Source organism: Pangasianodon hypophthalmus, chromosome 3 (assembly GCF_027358585.1).
Source record: "Pangasianodon hypophthalmus isolate fPanHyp1 chromosome 3, fPanHyp1.pri, whole genome shotgun sequence".
NCBI classification, from domain to species: Eukaryota; Metazoa; Chordata; class Actinopteri; order Siluriformes; family Pangasiidae; genus Pangasianodon; species Pangasianodon hypophthalmus.
Genome location: NC_069712.1, coordinates 10,421,974 through 10,444,005, shown reverse-complemented (window position 1 = coordinate 10,444,005; position 22,032 = coordinate 10,421,974). Strand labels below are relative to the sequence as shown.

At 40.6% G+C, this 22,032-nt stretch overlaps 1 protein-coding gene across 1 annotated transcript in view; it reads left to right on the top strand.

Annotated features, from left to right (window-relative positions):
* The first annotated feature begins 11,272 nt into the window (after positions 1-11,272).
* ldb3a (LIM domain binding 3a) overlaps positions 11,273-22,032 on the top strand; it is a 48,906-nt gene continuing 38,146 nt past the window's right edge. Inside the window, exon 1 of the mRNA XM_053232383.1 lies at positions 11,273-11,651. Within this exon, the coding sequence (XP_053088358.1) occupies positions 11,556-11,651 (96 nt within the window). The 5' untranslated portion in view covers positions 11,273-11,555. The remainder of the gene's footprint in view (positions 11,652-22,032) is intronic.

Below are 22,032 nucleotides of genomic sequence, written 5' to 3'. Positions count from 1 at the left end.
AATGATGGTGGTGGAGTGCACTGTCTAACACCTCAGTCCAAAATTTCCCATAGGATTTCATTTGGTTTTAGATCTTGTGACTGTGAAGGCCTTAGCATATGATTTGCATCATTTTCATACTTGTCAAAACATTCAGTGAGCCCTCGTGCCCTGTGGGTGTGGACATGATCATCCTGGAAGAGACCTGAAGAAGCGTTGGCCTTCGTTTTTTCCTCACCTATCTCACTAATGCATGAGGATCACGGTAATTGAATGTCTGCCAAAAACACAGCCAGTGTGAGCTTTGTGACTGAAGCTCCTGTATCCATGTCCCAATAATGAACCACCTTTCAAAGTCACTTAGATTTTTTTTCCTTTTGCCATTTTGATCCAAAATTGAGGTCCACTGGGCCTACTGGCTTATACTTTATAATGTATATTAATGTAAAAATGTATAAATTTTTCTCTCTCCCTAAATGTTCATTTCTTACAGCACTGACAGGGCTTAAAGCTCCCACCAATCCCTGTTATATATATATATGCTGTATTTGTTTCTAAGAGTGATGAAAACTGTACAGATAAAATTTAATATGTGCTATTATTGAGTTTGTGGCTGTGGTGAATGTTATAGATGACATGTGTGTAACTTAAATGTATAGGAAGAAGATATGAGAAGGAAAAAAAAGTTAAATCTCCCTAAAAAGAAAAGACTAAATAATAAAGGACTTCACTATATTTCTGACTCAATGTCACTTAGCAGTTTGAATAAGAAATTCAGTTTTCATAAATTTCTTGATTGCTTTTGGTTTTCCAGATACGTTAAAATTCTATCTTTTGTGTGAAGACCACTAGTGTCACCTTGTTAATCGGTGGAAGGTTAGAGGTTGACAATTTGGTGAGTGCCCAAAGCAATCCCAGCCATACAGTTTACAGAGCAAGGTATTATGTCAACATTTTTGCTTTATGTTTGACCTCCAAACATACGTTTGACAGACACTGGATCTATGTGTGCACGGGTAGGAGTGTAAATAAGGAATGGAGGGAATGGTTTGATATTTCACCTTGTAAATCTCAGGTCAAAGAGAGGCACTGGAGAAAGTGTGCCAGGCAAAAAAAAAATAAAAAATACTACTAATAAATAAAATTAAAATAAATTCATCTTTTAGTAAACATTTGAAATTGACCTGGACAGATATGACTTTATTCCACAGGTTTTACTATGTGACTCTCATATATCATTATTGTGAGGCTTGCTTTGGTCATCATTTATCATTAAAAATCATGTCCTCATATCATATGGCTTAATCTGAAAGTCTTTTCTTCGAGTTTGAGCATTGTCAGAGTTACCAGTTAGTTCCTACTGTCTTAAAATTAGTCCTATAATCCTATTTGATTCTCTAGGAGATGAATGCATACTGTATGTTGAGCAGATCTGACCTCCTCTGGCCAGCGTGTGAACTGTTCATCCCAGCAATAGCGTTCAGGTTTGTATTCCCAGTCTCGATGTGTATTTTGCTTACTGAGGCAATGAAAGCAAAATGTTGTTCAAATGACCTGAGTTTTCTAAGTAAGCAGAATACACTCAATTTTATGGTGAAGTAATTACAGTATGTCTCCCAAACAAACCACTCTCCAACATAAATCTCTTATATCGCTCTATTTGCTATTTTAAAATAGTCCAATTTTCCCTGTGTTTTCATTAGATATGCAGCTCTTACCAAGTTAGATTAGGTATATTCATGATGACCATCACCATATCTTTACTTCCCACATTTGTATAAAATAAGATTATGGAAGGAGAATGAATGAATTAATGAATGAATGAATGGATGAATAATGAATAATGTTCAGCAAGATTGTACAACTAGGGGGAGTGCTTACAGCAGGATTCCATCAGGGAAGTACAGCATTTGTTAAAAAAAAATCTTTATTTTTTGGAGTGCTGTTACATAAAAAATAAAAAATATGGCTTTCCAAAAACCTTAGGAATAGTGAATTTTACATTGGAATCAATAGGAAGCTAAAAAAAGAAGCAACACCAACCAAATATTACATGGCAGTGACGCTTAGGTGTGCCATCCTTTACTATAACTGTTAAGTGCATATTGATATAACAACAACGACAGCTTCACAAAGCTGGATAAATCTCTTTTGGACAAAGCTCTCTGTTTACCAGTCAATCTGCATCCCTATCCTACCCTTTGGTCATGAACTGAAGTACTGACTGAAAGAATAAGGTCACGAGTACAAAGAGTATATGCGCTTCCTCCACAGAAGAGCTCAACAATCTGGTCATGTTCCGCTGGACAGATACCCCAGGCCAGATCCAGGTCCTGCTGGAGAGATTATATCTGACAGTTAGTTTGGCAATGTCTGGGAGTCCAGGAGGAGCTGGAATCTGTGACTGGAGAAGGGCCTTCATAGCCTGTTGCCACCAGGACCCCCACCAAGAAAAGCGGAAGGAAAACAAGTGACTGCTGAACTAATAATAATAATAATAATAATAATAATAAGCAGAAGAAGTAGTAGAAGTAGAAGAAGAAGTATTTTCATTCAATTAATAATAATAAACTGGGTTATTATCTGTGTGGAGTTTCATGAGTTTCCTCCTCGTTCTCCAGTTTCCTCCCACCTCTCAACAACATGCAGGTAGGTGGATTGGCTATGCTAAGTTGCCCATAGGTGTGTTAATGTGTGTGAATGTGTGTGCGCATGGTGCCCTGTGATGGAGTGGTGTCCCTGTTCCCAGTGTTCCTGGGATAAGCTCCAGATCCACAGTGACCTTGACGACCAGGATTACTAATGAATAATAATAATAATAATAATAATAATAATTATTATTATTATTATTTAGTAGTAGTAATCATTATTATTATTTTTACTTGCCTTTTTATTACACGTTAATCATTTAAAATGTAAAGAACTAACTAACTAACTAACTAAATAAATAAATAAATAGATAAACAGTGTTTATCTATTTATCCACGCCCCTCCACACTCCTCCGCACCCGCTCTTACCCCTCCACACTCCTCCATACCCCTCCACACTCCTCAAACCCCTCCACACTCCACCACACACCTCCATACCCCTCCACACACCTCCATACCCCTCCACACTCCTCAAACCCCTCCACACTCTGCCACACACCTCCATACCCCTCCACACACCTCCATACCCCTCCACACACCTCCATACCCCTCCACACTCCTCAAACCCCTCCACACTCCACCACACACCTCCATACCCCTCCACACACCTCCATACCCCTCCACACACCTCCATACCCCTCCACACTCCACCACACACCTCCATACTCCTCCACACTCCTCCATACCCCTCCACACTCCTCAAACCCCTCCACACTCCACCATACACCTCCATACCCCTCCACACTCCTCCGCACCCACTCTTACCCCTCCACACTCCTCCATACCCCTCCACACTCCTCCATACCCCTCCACACCCCTCCACACTCCGCCACACACCTCCATACCCCTCCACACTCCTCCATACCCCTCCACACACCTCCATACCCCTCCACACTCCACCACACACCTCCATACCCCTCCACACTCCGCCACACACCTCCATACCCCTCCACACTCCTCAAACCCCTCCACACTCTGCCACACACCTCCATACCCCTCCACACACCTCCATACCCCTCCACACTCCTCTATACCCCTCCACACTCCTCAAACCCCTCCACACTCCGCCACACACCTCCATACCCCTCCACACTCCTCAAACCCCTCCACACTCCGCCACACACCTCCATACCCCTCCACACTCCTCAAACCCCTCCACACTCCACCACACACCTCCATACCCCTCCACACTCCTCAAACCCCTCCACACTCCTCCATACCCCTCCACACACCTCCATACCCCTCCACACACCTCCATACCCCTCCACACACCTCAAACCCCTCCACACTCCTCAAACCCCTCCACACTCCACCACACACCTCCATACCCCTCCACACACCTCCATACCCCTCCACACTCCTCAAACCCCTCCACACTCCTCCATACCCCTCCACACACCTCCATACCCCTCCACACTCCTCAAACCCCTCCACACTCCTCCATACCCCTCCACACACCTCCATACCCCTCCACACACCTCAAACCCCTCCACACTCCTCAAACCCCTCCACACTCCACCACACACCTCCATACCCCTCCACACACCTCCATACCCCTCCACACTCCTCAAACCCCTCCACACTCCACCACACACCTCCATACCCCTCCACACACCTCCATACCCCTCCACACTCCTCCATACCCCTCCACACTCCTCCATACCCCTCCACACACCTCCATACCCCTCCACACTCCTCAAACCCCTCCACACTCCGCCACACACCTCCATACCCCTCCACACACCTCCACACACCTCCATACCCCTCCACACTCCTCCATACCCCTCCACACTCCTCCATACCCCTCCACACTCCTCCATACCCCTCCACACACCTCCATACCCCTCCACACTCCTCAAACCCCTCCACACTCCGCCACACACCTCCATACCCCTCCACACTCCGCCACACACCTCCATACCCCTCCACACTCCTCCTTACCCCTCCACACACCTCCATACCCCTCCATGCCCCTCCACACCCCTCCACACTCCTCCACACACCTGCATACCCCTCCACACTCCGCCACACACCTCCATACCCCTCCACACTCCGCCACACACCTCCATACCCCTCCACACTCCACCACACACCTCCATACCCCTCCACACTCCTCCACACTCCTCCATACCCCTCCGCACTCCGCCACACACCTCCATACCCCTCCATACCCCTCCATACCCCTCCATAGCCCACCATGCCCCTCCACACCCCTCCATAGCCCTCCCTAGCCCACCATGCCCCTCCACATACCTCAACATCCCTCCACACTCCGCCACACACCTCCATACCCCTCCATAGCCCACCATGCCCCTCCACACCCCTCCATAGCCCTCCATAGCCCACCATGCCCCTCCACACCCCTCCATAGCCCTCCATAGCCCACCATGCCCCTCCACACCCCTCCATAGCCCTCCATAGCCCACCATGCCTCTCCACACCCCTCCACACTCCTCCATAGCCCACCATACCCCTCCACACCCCTCCACTCTCCTCCATAGCCCACCATACCCCTCCACACTCCTCCATAGCCCACCATACCCCTCCACACCCCTCCATAGCCCACCATGCCCCTCCACATCCCTCCATAGCCCACCATACCCCTCCACACTCCTCCATAGCCCACCACACCCCTCCACATCCCTCCATACCCCGTCCCTCTGCCGCGGCTTCCGTAGCTCTCAGTCCTGCAATCGGATCAGGCAGCGCGCGCACACGGAGGGGGACGGAGGGGGACGCGACTCCACTTCTCTACGGCAAGTACTCAGAAATGACTTCAGTTAGTTCCAGTACAGTTGTACCTTTTTTTTCTTTTTTAATAAAGAAAACAAACTTTTGGATGCAACAGGGCATGCGGCCGTTTAGTGCTCGACTTGTTGACTAGCTAGGCTGCCTACGTCAGGCGCTGGAGTGGACGCGGCCGGCGCGTGCACCTGTTTATAGTTAGCATATGCTAACTAGTGTTTGTTAGTTTGTTTTTCCGTTAGTTATACTGTAACTATAAACAGCTTGTTTACAGTAACTGGCTGCACACATGAACAGTTATTCCACAGCAAAAAAAGAGCGTATTGAATGAAGAAAGTGTTAAATTAAGTCATAAAAGTGTTTATTTGTGTCCAGCTGGATTAAACACTCAGGTTAGGTGTTTATCCACGGCAGGGTTTGGCTCTGTACACACCCTACTGCAGAGATGTGCAGAGGTGCTGGTTTTAGTCACAGGTGTTTCACAGGCTGAGAAGTGAACAGGTTATGTTAATATAAAGTATTTGTATAAACATTTAAAACTGTATATAAACGTATGTAACGGATATGCAGTAATAAGGTACAGGTAACTAACATGAGGCCTCTGCAGTAAACTTTGAATAATTTCTGTATTTCTGGATGTCTTGAGTTAAAATAATAATTACTCTTATTTTTATTCAATTTAAAAACTCTTTTTACTCAGTGTACATTTTGTCTTTTGTCTTAGTTTTTGTCTTGCCATCTTTTCTTATTTATTTATGTTATATTTTATGACTAAATTAGTATTTGCATTTAACTCATGAACACAAGGCTTGAATGCTTCTTTTCCATTTCTTTTTATATAGTAAACCACAGGAATGCACCGATCCAACTTTTTTTCTCATGTTCAATGTATAATTAATAACCGTAACAGAAATATGAGCTCTGATAGCTGACCTATAAGTAAGAAATATGAAAATAATCTGCAGTGTGCGATGCGGGCCGATGTGGATTATTTTCCTATAACAGCACATCCCAAAGTGTTTTATTCCTCTTATACCAGAGCAATTTGCCAATGATTGCAATTTTTAATTCATGATGTCATTATATGTCATTTTTAAAAACCATTTATAGTTACATAATGTTATGGAACACCTGTGGGGCAAGTCCAATTATCACTTATGTTATAGCAGCAGATTTTTATTGTTGCTGAAAGCTACCTAACAGGGTACAGGGTACAGGATGGTGAAGGTTATCATGTGCTAAACTCTGAGATGTGAATCCAGCCATCACATCTTTTCAAAACTGCTGCTCATGCTATAACAGGGCATCTGGATACACTTGGAGACAAGCTCTCTGTCTGCCCTCTTCTGCATATATGAGCTCACAGATGCCCACAATTGGCTAGTGTTGCTCTAATCACGAGGGGAGAGAGTATGACGTCCCTCCCACCCAAAGAGCTCAGCCAGTGATGGCTGTGGCATCATCGGGATTCAAACTATTGATAGATTGAATGCTTTTCTGTTGATAAATCACAGGTTTATTCTGGTTCTAATATGTTATTTTTTCTATAGTAACAACTCATTCACAGGGACCTGTTTAGTGGATGCTCTGCATAATCTAAATCTACATCTAATAATAATAACAGTAATCTAAGTACATTCTAAAAACATGTATGATTTGTTTAATTGAGCAGGCAGTGCTTTCTGTAAGGAGATGTTTATTTAACATTTGTGGAACAAGTCTTCAGTGGCAGCACTTTGTCAGAGGTAAAGCTATTCCATAAGGTTTTCCACCACAGGAATGATGGAGGATGTTGCTTTATGAAATTTCTCGGTAACAAACTACATTTTTTTTTTATCTTATTACCTCCAAGAGAGAGAAAAAGGCTGGCGAGGAAAATGTAATGGATAAGAGGAACTAACTAGTAACTAAATGAATTCACTGGCAAATTGCTGTGGTACTGTATAACAGGAATAATCATAAAAAACTCCAGGGTGTGCTGTTATAGGAAATCAACTCTGGGGTGGTACCAGTAACTCTGCTTCATGTCAGGCCTTATCACACCACCCTGTCCTTGATTCACTTTCTTTAACAGTACGCCATGTCCTTATTTAATTCTTTCTTGTTGCCAGTATTATGCCTCTAGCTCTCTATAGAGAGTTACTTTAAAATGTCTGTCAAGATGTCAGACAACATACCTGTATTAGGCCTGACATTTAACTTTAATATTGTGGCAATGACACAGCACTATAATTAAAAAAAAAAATTCTAATTAATATTTGCCATAATTTCTACAAGTAATATGCTCCGTGGTTAGATTTAAACAGAAAAAACTTTGCATTCAGGACATCCTTCACTGTCATCATACATCATCTCTGTATAACACCGTGTGCAAATGACTTACTGCTTATTACAAATCAAGAAGTACTCTAATTGAATAATCCTTCAATGATTGTGTCTCTCATTGTTTACTGTACTTGGGTGGCACATTGAACAGACACACATTCTATTTTTTAAAAATTCCTATTTACGACATGTATTTACTGTTCTCCTCTCAGTAGCTGACTCTCTATTGGCATTATTATAGGAACTTGATTACAGAACAGTCGAGCATTACCTCAAATTCTTCCATTGACAAAGAGCCCTAAATTTAGCTACTCAATAGTGGTCTCCCAAATTAGGCAGGGTGGAAAGGCAGGCCTGAAATGATTATCTCGCTCCTCCATATCCATGTCCCAAGCCTGTGACAGCACACCAGCTCCATCTTATCTGTGTGGTAGGAACAGAGTGCAGAACTGACATTATTCAGAGGCTTCCTTATGAGGACTTTCTGTAGATGCATTGTAACACCTGAATGAGGCGGGAAAACATACGTACTTTATGGTAATTTTTAGAGCCCACAAATACCAGCATTCATTCCCTGTAAGAAAATGTGGGAAAATTGAGAAAGATGTTATTAAACAGCAGCAGAAAAGAAGACAAGATAAACACAACCAGTTCGGACATAAGGGTTCATAGATAGGTCCAACATTCATTGACCTAATGTCTATGATTTCAGTGAAATCACTAGTGAACCTTTAGACCCTGATTTACTAAAGCTGTGCGTGAATTCAGGCAAACTTGATAACAACTGCAAAAACCATTCAAGCTGATTTACTAGCAAGGTCTACTGAGGTTTGTGTCTTTCATATGAGTATGAATTTGCAATATGGGTCGGAGTCAATGCAAATCGATTAATTTAGCACCTGCAATGTGATTTACTAAGCCTGAAAGTCAACTTGAGAGTGGTAAATGTGTGCGCAAATTAATACAACCAAAAAGCAGGTATTATAGGCTGTCTGCAGTTTTTTTCCTCTAGGACCATTCGATAAGATTTAATAATGGAACGGTTTATCAAGAGTATGTGTTACAAAATGATCAGTGATGAAAATGATTGGTTGCTTATTAGATATTTACCGCACATTCACACTTCTGATGCTGACAGCTAGAAATGGTGAAAACTGAAAAATATATCTATCCATCCATTCTCTGCACCGCTTATCCTACACAGGGTCACGGGGAGCCTGGAGCCTATCCCAGGTGACTCTGGGCACAAGGTGTGGGATACCCTGGACAAGGTGCCAGTCCATCGGGGGCATAATCGCACACACACTCACATACCCATTCACACACACTACGGACAATTTGGAAATGCCAGTCAGCCTACAACTCATATCTCTGGACTGGAGGAGGAAACTGGAGTACCCGGGGGAAACCCCCAAAGCACATGAAGAACATGCAAACTCTGCGCACACAGGGCAGAGGCGGGAATCCAGCCCCTAACCCTGGAGGTGCGAGGCAACTGTGCTAACCATTAAGCCCCTGTGCCCCCCGAAAACTATAACTAGAATTTGTGAAAAAGTTTTTAATTCACACGGACCCTATGAACAAGATGTTCACATTTTTATTTTGTGTTCATGTTGTATTTTGAACAGTTTGTTTGATGCATCTCATCAAACCAAAAGTAAAGTTTTAGCTTTACTTTCGTTTTAACTCTTTTAGGAGTCTCTTAGACATTTGAATTTGCCGAGGCTATCAGAAACAAATAGCACAAGCAAAAACCTCATTTACATGTTGTGTTCTAGCCCTACTTTGCACATAACACAATTCATGCAAGTATTCTTTGTAAATCACCCACAACATGCACAGTTTATCCCCATGCACACTCAAATTACCCTCTTGAGGAAAAAAAGTCAAATATAGAACTCTTAAAGGTTCAGTGTAGAACCGTACAACATAGTGTTTCTCTATTAGAAAGGGTTCCAGGATGTAGTATGTTTAGGAATCTAGGAACCCTTAAGTACATAAAAAAACTCCCTGAAGAACCCTTTCTCTAAGAACGGATCTTAGTAAGTCATAGCAATAGTGTATTATTCTTTTAATTATTATATGTGATGCTAGTTTAAGGAACATTTGAGGAATGGCTGAATTAGATCTACAGCATCTGTCTCTACAGATGTAACAGTGTGAATATGGTTCATCAAAAGAGCTAATCTCTTTGTAGTTAAAAGCAAAAACAGCAAGTCATTTATTTAGTGACCTTTTCAAAGCTATTTTAACAAAACTTTTTTGACAGAACTACATTTCTATCACAGAAGAATTATGTACTTGGACAATTCCATTGTTGTAGGTGACATTTTAATTTGTGTTGAATTGAAAAGTGTGTCACTGCCTGTACACACTTAGCATCAGTGAGACTGTTTGAGACTGTAGTTGAGACATATCTTGTCATTAGACCTTTTAAACAGAATACAGAGCAGTGTTTAAAAATGAAATATTCAGTTACGTGTTACAGATATACATGTATAAATGGTGTTGTCTATATGGAATTACGTGGAAATAGATTGTCAAGAGATGACACATTTTACAGTTTCAGAAAATGCCGTAAATATTTGTTTTATAAAATGAACACGAAAAGTCGTCGTTCTTTCGGTTGCTCCCATTAGGGGTCACCATAGCGGATCATTGGTACGCATATTTGATTTGGCACAGTTTTTAAACAGGATGCCCTTCCTGAAGGAACCCTTCCCAGTTTTTATCCTGGCTTGGGACCGGCACTGGGAGTGCACTGCCTTGTGCAACCCCGGTGGCTCGGGTAGGTTCCCTGGCCAGCAATCGAACCTGTGGTGAGAGTGTCGAGGCCTAACCACTAGTCGTGAACCCAAAATGAACACGAGAAGTGTAGTTTTAAAGTGTAGTTTATGTTGGAAACTCATCTAGCCTGATGTATTGAATGTGTGTATTAGAGGAACGAATGCTGTCAAGTTGGCCCTTTAAATACTGTCTCCTCATCTCATTACAGTTCTGAGAAACAGTAATGGTGCTATTCCCTATGCTCTGTCATCCTTAAATGTGGTATTTCTGTACCCATATAACATTTTTAGCATCCATGTGTCTAACCAGTCAGTTTTCTTCATGCATTATTCATTGAATGCACCATCATTCTACTATCATCCAGCTGTAGCTAGCAACGTAAGAAAATTGGTCGATAGGGTTGATGGATGCATTGCAGGGTCATATTATCAAACATACAGAGCGCTTCAAAATGGCAAGACAGTTACAAGCTGATTTAATTCCTGCACACTCTGATAAATTAACTTTGATAAATTGCACAGCCTTTTCTCTTTGCTGGCCTCTTTGTAGACTTCTTTGGTTTGGTGAAGCACCTTAGCAATGGGGTCTAGAAATCTCTTTTGGCCTAAGAGGAGGCTATATTAGCCCTGTGAATCATGGGAGGCCTGGCATTCTGGGTGTCCCCTTACACACCATATAAGGCCCCCTCCCCCCCACCCCACTGCCCCAATGCCTCTGTGCTATCGGTTTCTGCAGAGAGATGCCTATTCTTAGGCTGTCAGTCCAGCCCATCTGAGCAGGCAAGAACCCTCTTCCTCTGGCTCTCAACTCTTTTCTGTCTCTTGCACTCATTACTTTGTATTAGTTTTGGTTGGGCCTGTATTGTTTGTTGTACTATCAATTTTTGCATTTTTCTTTATCAAGGAGGAAAAAAAGTTTTGCTTTGTTGATTTTTTCCTTCTCATCTTTATTTTTAACTTTTTGTCTTCTTTCAGAGGCTACTTAGCACCTTCCCGATCTTCACCTCCATTTTTCTCCAACTGTGTGGAGGAAGACGTGCAAAACAAATAATACAGCGATTTTTTTGAACCATGAGCACTTATACTGTGACACTTGCTGGACCTGCGCCATGGGGCTTCCGCTTGCAAGGAGGCAAAGACTTCAACATGCCCCTCACCATTTCCCGGGTAAGAAAGTCCAAAATTAAGTACCTCAAGTCCACTTCATACTCACTGATTATTTAGAATCCACTCACACACTGAGAGACGGGTCACATTCACACACATCAGTGTGTATGACCCTAATGAGAGAGAATGAATGAATGAAAGTGCAAACGTCATTATTTACTCTATAAAATAGGATGAACAACATTCAGGTCTCCATGGAAGATGCTCAGGATGCTCTGAATTCAGTGTGGGTTTTGTTCTGTTCATCTGGTTAATTCATTTGAACCAATTCTAAATGTAGTGTTGTGTTGTGCTGACTTCTAATTTGAGATTATGCAAATGACAATTTCTTTTGGAAAGTTTGGAAACTTGATGGTTTAGAGCCATTGATTTGATCAGCTTCTATTATGTGAAGAAGGCTCATCTCAATGTTCTCAATGTTCATTCTTAGAGTTTTTATGTTGGATGTTTACTTTTAGGATCATATAAGACAGAAATGGCATTTCACTGTAAGGGGCTTGTGTTCTCAGTGAGTTTTTTTATTGCTCTATGTGTGATTGCTGTAAGTATATTGTGGACAACAAGTGAGATCAAAGATCTTGTATGATAAGTAAGGATAAAACATCAACAGGACATGATGTTAGAGGAAAATAATCAGTGATGAAGTGGTGTGATGCCCTAAAGTTGATTATGTCCCAAAGTGTTTTATTCCCCTTGTACCACAGCAATTGGCCAATGCTGCCATTTTTTATTTATTTATTAAAAGGCGTCATACTTTCAAATCCATTTATATTTACATTTAATGTTGCAAAACAAGTTAGTTACTATTATCATTTGCGTAATATCAGCTATAAATAGGCATACCCTCACTAGCCTTTTTCTTTCTCTTGAAGCTAAGAAGCTTATCACATTACTAAGAAATTGCAAAGTGCAAAGAGCTCTGTCCTGAATTCTTAAAAATTGAAGTTTTTAAGTTAGAAGTTAGAAAACATAGTTATAGCTTTACTGCTGACTGTTAGAAAGTGCTGACTCTGGAGACTCCAAAAACGCTAAACATCTCTTTACAGAAAAGTTCACCACATGAACATTTATACTCATTTTTTATCCTTTTACATGGATCATCCAGCATACAATTTCCTGTATAGAATAGAAACACGTATCACATATTACGAAAATCACATATTAGAATGAGCGCTTTAATATAAACCTTCAGCCATCAGTATTGTCTTCTGACCAATCAGATTTGACAATGTGGTATAAAGTACTATAATACATATGCAGGTCTTTTAGGGTATCTGCATTCAGTATTAGTTCCTCTTTCTATATGTGGGTGGACACATTTGTGTGTGTGTGTGTGTGTGTGTGTGTGTGTGTGAGTGTGTATGTGTGTGTGCGCCTATCAATGTGTCTTTGTGAGCTAAAGTTCTGGACTTTTCTATTCTCAGCTCTCCAGTGAGGAAAAGTTCACGACTCAATTGTCATTCCGGCTTGAAAGGGTTCTGAAAAAATAGCCATGTGTAAAGGAATAAGGGAGCAAACAGTAGCAGTTGGATACGATCCACATGACGCTGATCCTCTCCCATTCTGTCACCACTCCTCACATGCCTTGTGGTCAGGAACAATGTGTGTCCACTCATTTTCCTGGTTAACATCACTCCTCTGACGTTAACCCCCTTTTGTGGCCCGTCACTGAAAGTGACTGTGGCAGTTGTGCTCAGTGGGAAGACAATGCCGTAGCCATGATACATTAGTGTGTGGGTATAGTATTCTGGTTTTACAGTAAACAGTTGGATAGTTGGAAAAATAGTTGGATGCACTGATTGCCTGTCTTGTTTTAGGAGGATTCCTCAGTTTGGACAGTATTTGGCTTGAGTGTGGTGGTTAAATTCGGATGTGTGAGTCAGGCGTGAAGGCTTTCCCCCTGCAGTAAAGGCCCAGCAGCAGAAGGCCTAGTCAGTCACTGCAGTGACAGCTGAGACGCAAAGCTTCACTCAGTGCAAAGGGGCTCAGTGGCATCCTGCTAAAAATACCCTTAAATAATGGCAATTTCAACTACACACTTGGGGGCATTGAGGTACTTCTGTTAAGTGCCAGGTGTGATAGAGACAGAAGGAAGCTTCTGTGTTTGCATATCTGTCTTTGTGCTCTTTGGGATATTTTGTTATTAGTGCACTGTAATACAAAACTTTTTTTTAATGAATGTGACAGTTAAAATGATGAAATATACTCCTCATTCTCATGCACTGGGTCTCAGTGTTGATACTAACCAATGGAAAATGGGACGAGGTATGGTTACTTTCTAGATTTTTCTCTCATTGTGCTATGAATATATTGCCTGTGTTCAAAATACCACCCTGCTTTCAATTCTCTGCCAAATACAAAGTACAGTTTGGGTATTCTTTACCCACTAAGGTACAATAATTTAGATAGTAATCCTAAGCATTGTGGGATTTTATTAGTGCACTAAATACTCACCACTATGGTTTTGGACATGACAATATGCAGTGCACTATATAGTGAATTGTGTGACACACCAATTGTTTTCCTAGAAGTAATTACCATTTTTGTGGTCCAACTGAAATTAAGTATACATTTTCTGTTATCATTTTTTTTCTAGTATGAATGTGAAGCAAGAGAACTGCTGAGCGGTACTGGCCACTGTGACATTCTCCCGAGTGGTACTTAAATATCCCTAAAAAGATTTCTTATTTTCCTGTTTAATTGAAATTACATATTACCACTCACAGAGCGGATTTGTCCATCAAGAACTGCTGATTCAAACCATTAATAGTGTTTTCCCATTACTTTTTCTGCTTGCTAACTTTTCTGACTGAACTTTTAATTTTTATCATTCGGTATTTATAAAAGACTGGTTTTGGAAATAAGACTGTTTTATGGCCAAGGGTGGTATAAAAAACAGATGGCTCTTAGGAAGCGTTAGATTGCAGCTCTTATAATCGAAAGCAGCAGATGACAGATATAAATACTACTGTGTGAGGTTTGGCTGAAAAAAAAAACTACTGAAGGAGGCCAGATGGGTTTGGTATACAGCAATCTCATTCAAGAGGCATTCAGGGTGAAAATGAGAAAGACCGTATAAGATACCGAGATGCTGGGCCTCATTTATCAAGCTGTGAACGAGCAAATTTATTTGTAAATTGTGCAAAGGAGCATTTAAACAAGGAATTCATGAAAATCTAGTTAGGTTGGAAAATCATTCGGATCCTATGAAAGCTCCTGAGTTTGTTTAAATTTACATATAAGGATACTCACTAATGTGAATCTCGTTTTATCGGCTTCATATTGTATAACTAGTAGGAGTTATACAATTTTATATATGGATTACGCTGTCACGCATGAATTTAATGAAAATTTTACTAAACTCAGTTGTTTCATATTAATGACTGCATTGATTGGATTCATTAGAACAAATCCATAAATGAAGACAAATAATCATTCAATTAGAACAAAAGTAATGGCACCTTATGAAAGGAGGAAGTGTCAGTGTTTGCCTGTTATAGCCGATGCACTGCAAAGACTGAGGATTTAGCACATGGCACACTTAAGAAGCACGCTTTCACAATTTCTTCATCATTTTGGCACCTTTTATGGAGTTTTCTGGGCTTTACTAAATGTACAGTATAAATCAGCTGTGCCGTAGACACACTTAGTAATTTATGGATTGGTGTTTATCAGCATGCGCACATGAGTACGACGAAAATCAGCGTTATTGAAAATTATAAATCTGATGGGAATTTTTAGTTTGCTAAAAAACCTTTATTGCTTAACAACAACCAATGTTTGGAGAGAAACAGATGACAATGCAATAATTGTAAAAGATTAACCATCTTATGTGTCATTTCTAAAACCCTACCTTTTTGTTTAATCCTTTTGTAATTCCTATATTTCATTGATTTTTTTGGTTTATAAACTGATTTTATGTTTGGGCAATACGATAACAGATTGTAGAGTTTGGTTTTATTTACAGTCAAACTCTGGACACTGTTGCGGCATTTGAGGATCAGGTTTATTCCTGGCCTACTTAATTATTTCACGATTAATCAAGTAACAATGCTAAAACAAAGTTTCAGTGCAGTTTCCCCCTAGACATACTGTGTTATGCAGTGTAAATTCCTTTGAATCCCACACTAGTTTTCAGCTTACTGCAGAAGTCTCTCGTAACAATGGTGTAAATGGGCACTGTAATTACACTGTAATTGTAGCACAGTGATCTTAGACTGGACTCTAGCCAGTGTCTGACCTGGTCATTCGTGATCATTACTGGACATATTATACAGTGTGAATCCAAAACGTGATTTAGCTCAGTAAATTGTAGGCTTTGTATTGTGTGATATTTTGTAACAGAGCCCTGTGACATTTGAGCCACTAGGACAGTGGCATTAGAAATGTGTTCTCCTGTCATCAGGTAGTAGACTGAAATGTCAAACATCGCATCCACATCTTATGATTTACGACATCTGCAATGCTTTACTATCTATATTCTGCAAAAGATTTACAATTATACATGAATAGAGGTGTGTGTGTGTTTGTGTGTGTGTGTGTGTGTTTGTGTGTGTAGCCAGGTTTTTAATTTCTTTATGGGGACCATAGTGTTCCCAAAATGTTGGAAATGTGTGATAATTTTGTCCTTGTGGGATATTTGACTGGGCCACATGAGGAAAATTGCAACTTTTATTTAGAAAAAAGAAAAAAAAAAAAAAACTGAAAGAGCCAAAAGATGCCTTTTAAGTTACTGAGGTTAATAATAGGGTTAGTAGTATTTAGCATTATTTAATGGTATTTAATAGTATATAGAATTATTTAACTACAGTAACACATAAGTCATTGAAAATACCCCACAAAGATAAAATCACAAACGTGTGTGTGGTACAGTACATGACACATTGGCACGGATGACCTAATGGTTCTAAAGTTTTTTTTTACCCTACCACATACCATTCCACCAGCTTCTGAGCATTAAGATATTTTAAACAGGTATTAAAACATGTAATGGTTATACACATGACATTTATTAGACTGATCTTAGGTTTCCAATAGGAGATGAAGATCAGGTTTTATGCATTCATACTTGCCTACAGGAAGATCTGGTACTTTCTGCAGTGTAGGATGAGTGAATACCATAAGAGTAGGCTTGCTTTGGTGATTGTGTATTAGGCTACATTCACATAACCGGGTTGAAGTGACATAAATCTGATTTTCTGCCTTAATGTGACACAGAACAGCTTTTTTCAGGACTGTGTGGACACAAAAATCAGATCATCAATCAGTACCCATATTGGGCAGTGGTAGCTCTGTGAATGAGCTAAGATGTTGGACTACTGCTCGGAAGGTTGAGAATTCAAATCCCAACACTGCCAAGCTGCCACAGCTGGGCCCTTGAGCAAGGCCCTTCACCCTCAACTGCTCAGTCGTATAAATGAGATCAGTGTAAGTCGCTCTGGATAAGGATGTCTACTAAATGCTGTAAATGAAGCAGAATTCTTGTGCCTTTTTCTCAACACCAACCAACAATGGAAGATAGTAACAGCGGTGACTGTATTCAGTGGAAAGATGAAGAATTGGTGATTTACTTGATATTTGAGAAATCGATTCAAGCAGAACTGCAGGGAAACTGTGGAAACTGAGTAGTGTTCAAAACAATTGCCCAAGAAATTGATGTGTACATGGTGGCATTTCAGGGAAAAGGTGCTTTCAAATTAAAGACAGTTAAGGGTCACTTGTGGTTACAATTATGGACTGGATGGATGGATGGATGGATAGACAAAAATTGTTGTGCAAAAGAGTTGTGCAGTGAAACTTGTAATGTGAACGTAGCCTTACTGGCATTGTGGGCTTCTTTTCTAGCTATTCAGTGATAGTTTCATTGTATGGAAAACTTGACACTTCTGCACACATTCGTCCACCGTTTTACCCAAAAAACTAATGAATCAAATTCTTTACCCATTTGTCTGTTTCATCATCGGTCAGTACGGCAATACGTTCTTCAATGGACTTTTACACTGTTGCTTAATGTCCAAGAAAAAAAATCTGTTTTTCTCCATTGATGCACAAGAGGAACTTTTGGAGGCACTAATTCATTGTTCAGGGCTTGAACTTGTGACCTTACTGTTGTTGGTCTAATATTACTAGCTTCCAATGTTCTCTAAAACCCATACCAAGGGCAAAAATGGGTTGCTTTTTTACGAGTTGCATCTAAATCCCATTCCAATCTGGTTCAAAGCTATAAAACAAAATTGAGCTTGACCATTCTGTGAAGTCTCCATTTGAAGATCCATTTGAGTTGAATTTACAATATCTTATGTTCTGTATTTTATCTTAGAGCTCTGTAGTTTATGACTTTCTCTTGTTTAGCGGCATAGATTAGTCAGTAGTATAGAAATAATCACATCTTAACGTATCTGCTTGTAATCATCCCTCTGCAATGCTAGCCTTAAGCTATGCTGTATATTCCAGCCATTCCAGACAGTCGTTAGATAACATGCTGCTTATGTTAGTGTATCCTAAAGAGACCACCTGCATACCAGCAGCTCCGCAGCCCCTCCCGGCCTGGCCTGTGCCATGAGAGCCAGTAGCTGAGTGTGCTGACAGGCACGGTTGTTTTTAGTACACTGTTGAAGGTCAGCTCAGCACTATTGGGGAGTTATATATATCAAAGTAAGCTCCCACACCCAGGCAAACCAGCCTGCTCCATCCTCTCTGTAGTGAATATATCATCTAAAAGCATGTTCACAAAATTTTATATAGCTGTTAGCTAGATATGATCTTATGTCTAGCTTAATTTAAAACTGGAAACTGTAATTGGATGTAGGGGTGTTACGGTTTCAAATTTTTCGCAGTACGATAACCCAGTCTAAAAATATCACTGTGTAAACTGACCATTTATAAACACACAAGCTGGCAGTCAAAAATTAATTTAAAAAAAAATTTGCTGGAAATATTTTTTTTGTAATAAAGTCTCTTTATACATTCTTGTGTATATATAACAAAAAACCAAAAGGAAACAAAAAGGAGCAGCAGCTGGACACATAAAGAGTGACACCCACTGGATTTAGTAGCTTCCCTGGGTAAAAAAATGAACAGGTGATAGGCAAAAATGCATTTTAATTACTATGTTGAAAAAAAATGAAGGGTGAGATAACTGTCTGATCATACATTGTGACTCACCATGAAATTTATCATTTTTAAAAAATACTTATAAATTTTCTATTAGAAGAAATAAAGAATATTTGTCCCACCATATGCTTTCTTTCATATTTTCACCTCAGCCTAAACCATTCACTGGTACTAAGTACACTAGTATCAGATTTAAATGTCAGTTATGTGCACTCATTCAGATATGTAGACACGATATACTGACATAATCCTAATGTTGATCCTGTAGCTCATCTCCTTTAATACCACTCTTCAGTCTTAATAACAGGCATTAATAATGTAGTTGCAAATATCAAAAACAGTTTGCCGCACACTCCAACCCCAACCTTTGTCTTCTTAGTTGTCTGTATTTCCTCTATTTCCTTTTCTCTCAGTGGCCTACTTTCTCCCTCTCTGCTTTCTTTGGCACACAGAACAGGTCTTTTGTGTGTGTTTGTGAAGGAACAGGAGATTTGAACTGGCGTATCAGCCACCCATTCACTCAGGCATCAACTGGAATGAGCCGAGCGCAGAGAGTTAAAGTGTGAGCCGGTGCTGCTAATCCTTTCCTAGCACTTTCAAAGCCTTTGTTGTGACATGTTACTTTAGTTTTCCTCACCCTGTTAGTTTTGCTAAATCAGGTAGAAAGCAGAACTGTTGGTGCATTCAGAGCAGTGAAACAAAAGTGAAATGGTGGTGGCTTGTCTCTAGTTTTAGGTACAAAACCAATAGCAGCGAGCATCCAGTTTCCAGTCAATCTATTTATACTGCATATAACATTATATTTGCTTTTTTGTTTTTGGGTCCATATTATGAATTAATATAAAGACTAGTGCTCAATGCATCCTGTGCAATCAAATGAAAGAACTCCTTGTGTTTCTCCAGTATCATAAGTAATGCAGCCTGATCTGTGTTAAGGCTCTTTTCACTTAATATTATGTACACTGGATTAAAGTGAAATTTAAGCTTTTGAATTGTTTTCTGTTTGGGACGAATCGGTTTCACATGTTTAAATAGAGCTGGGATGAAAACGTTCTCAAAAAGGTCTTTCATTCATTGGTAACAAACCTTTTGCAGGCACAGGAAGAAATCACAGAAGTTTGTAGAACATGGAAGCATGGAACATGCTTGTGAACTCTATCAAGCATTTCTCTTCTTTTATTGCTCAACTCAGTAATCCTGAATACTGCTGGAGCACTCCACTCCGTCCTCGTTGGCTCATTTTCCCTACCGCATGTCACGTAAGACACACAACCCGTTATTTGACCACGGTTTTGGTCCACATTTGAGTGCAACTGAGGTGAAAATGAAGCACAACAAGGAAGTAATTGTACCAGTGTTCAATTCAAACAGAGTAAATACTACGTATGCAAAAGCACCCTTAGATATCACAGTGCTGTGCTCCAGTGCAGTAGTCACCTGTGTATCTGAGCAAACCAAACTATTGAATGAACTGTAGGCTGTACCACATGAGGTCTGTCAGCGAAAATCAGGAACTGCACCTGCAGAGGTCGTCCAGAGGGTTCCAGGAACACTCCTCCACGACATTGAGTCATTAGCCTCGTTGCTAATGACATGGAGTCATTAGCCAGGAGGCTTCCCCGACATCAGCAGCACTATCACCACAGTAACCTTTACATAGATGTCAGGAGTCTCTGACTGCTCCAAGAGCCAATTAGAGATGACATTTACAATACCGAGGATGAATGGTCTCTATAAAGCAGATGATGTGGTTAGTCCCAAGGCTGTGCCAGTGAGTTCAACTGTTGCCCTGGAAAAAAAGCCTGGCCAATGCTTCACAGACCTAGCTTAAGAGCTTCCCTGCACAGATCTCTCTTAGGCTTTAGGTATTCTGTTTGTCTTTTCACAGCCAGAATTCCAAAGACAGTCTTTCAACTGCATGCACCTGGCTAGGAGGAGTATTCAGTTAATTCTGCCCTCCATAATTTTAGCAAGGTTTATTTTGACAGGCCTATTTTGGCATATGATACAGTCTTGTAGGTTTCCGTTCATGCTTCGTTCTCTTATGATAGTTTCTGAAGGGTTATGAGCAGTGGGCTTGAATTTGAGCTGCAAAATGGGGCAAAGCCAACCAGGACCGTATGTGAAGGCGGTTTTTGAGAAGTCTTCCGGATGACTGTGTTTAGGGTGGTTACAGATTTATATTCTAAATAATATTCTATAGAAAATGAACAGTTTTTTCCATATTTTTTGTGGAATTTTATGTGTGACAGCCGTGCATACATCATAGGGACATCATGAGCAAGGCCCTTAACCTTCTCTGTTCCAGGGGTGCTGTATCATGGCTGACCCTGCGCTCTGACCCCAGCTTCCTTACAAGCTGGGATATGTGCAGAAAAAGAATTTTACTGTGCTGTAATGTATATGTGACAAATAAAGGCTTCTTCTTCTTCTTAATGAAGTCATGTATCTGGAAATCTTATCCTGTTCAAAAAGCATGTCAGTGTTATATGAAATGTGTTGTAAGGTGCATTCAGCAGTTCATCTTGTTTCCTGGCAAGCTGGACCAGGCAAAAACTGACATAACAATAAGCCTTTGAGATGAACACATTTATGCTTTTTCACCCATTGCTACAATGATACGGGAAACGCCTGAAAACTTTTTTAAAACATGAATAAAATTCACGCTGTGGAAAAGCTAATTCACCGAAGGGGAAAAGACATGAGACATGAATGTCATGTATTTGCTTCTGGTAGTGGTTACTGTGGCTCCGTGTTAACTTTATCTAGGTAACCTAAACTTGTGAATTCAGGATTAAGGATCCTTGGTCTTGTGAGCCAATAGAAATCAAGCAGGTGGGACTGTGCGGTCTTTGGGTGGTAAAAAAAAATGGAGGAGCTGCTTATTATTGTCATAAGCTTATTAGAAGCTTAAGCCAGACTTTTGCCATCTTTACTGTATTTTGACTGTTGCTTGCTGTCTCATCCACCAGAATACGCTATGGTTTTTGTGGTAAAATTCTGTTGTTTGTTCCCCTCTTTGCGTTGCTTGGATTTTCTTGTTAGCAGTGATGACACCTCTGTATATCTCTGCAATATTATCTTAAAATTCAAGTATATGTCAGTATAGGTCAGTTGCAAGATGACTAACAAATTACACATATAGCCTTAGCCTGCATACAAAGTACAGTCATAGTACTTCTTTAAGGCAGTGGGTCTGTGGTTAAGGCTCTGCGCTTCTGATCATAAAGTTAAAAAATCCTGGCCCCTCTGAGCTGCCAAAGAAGCC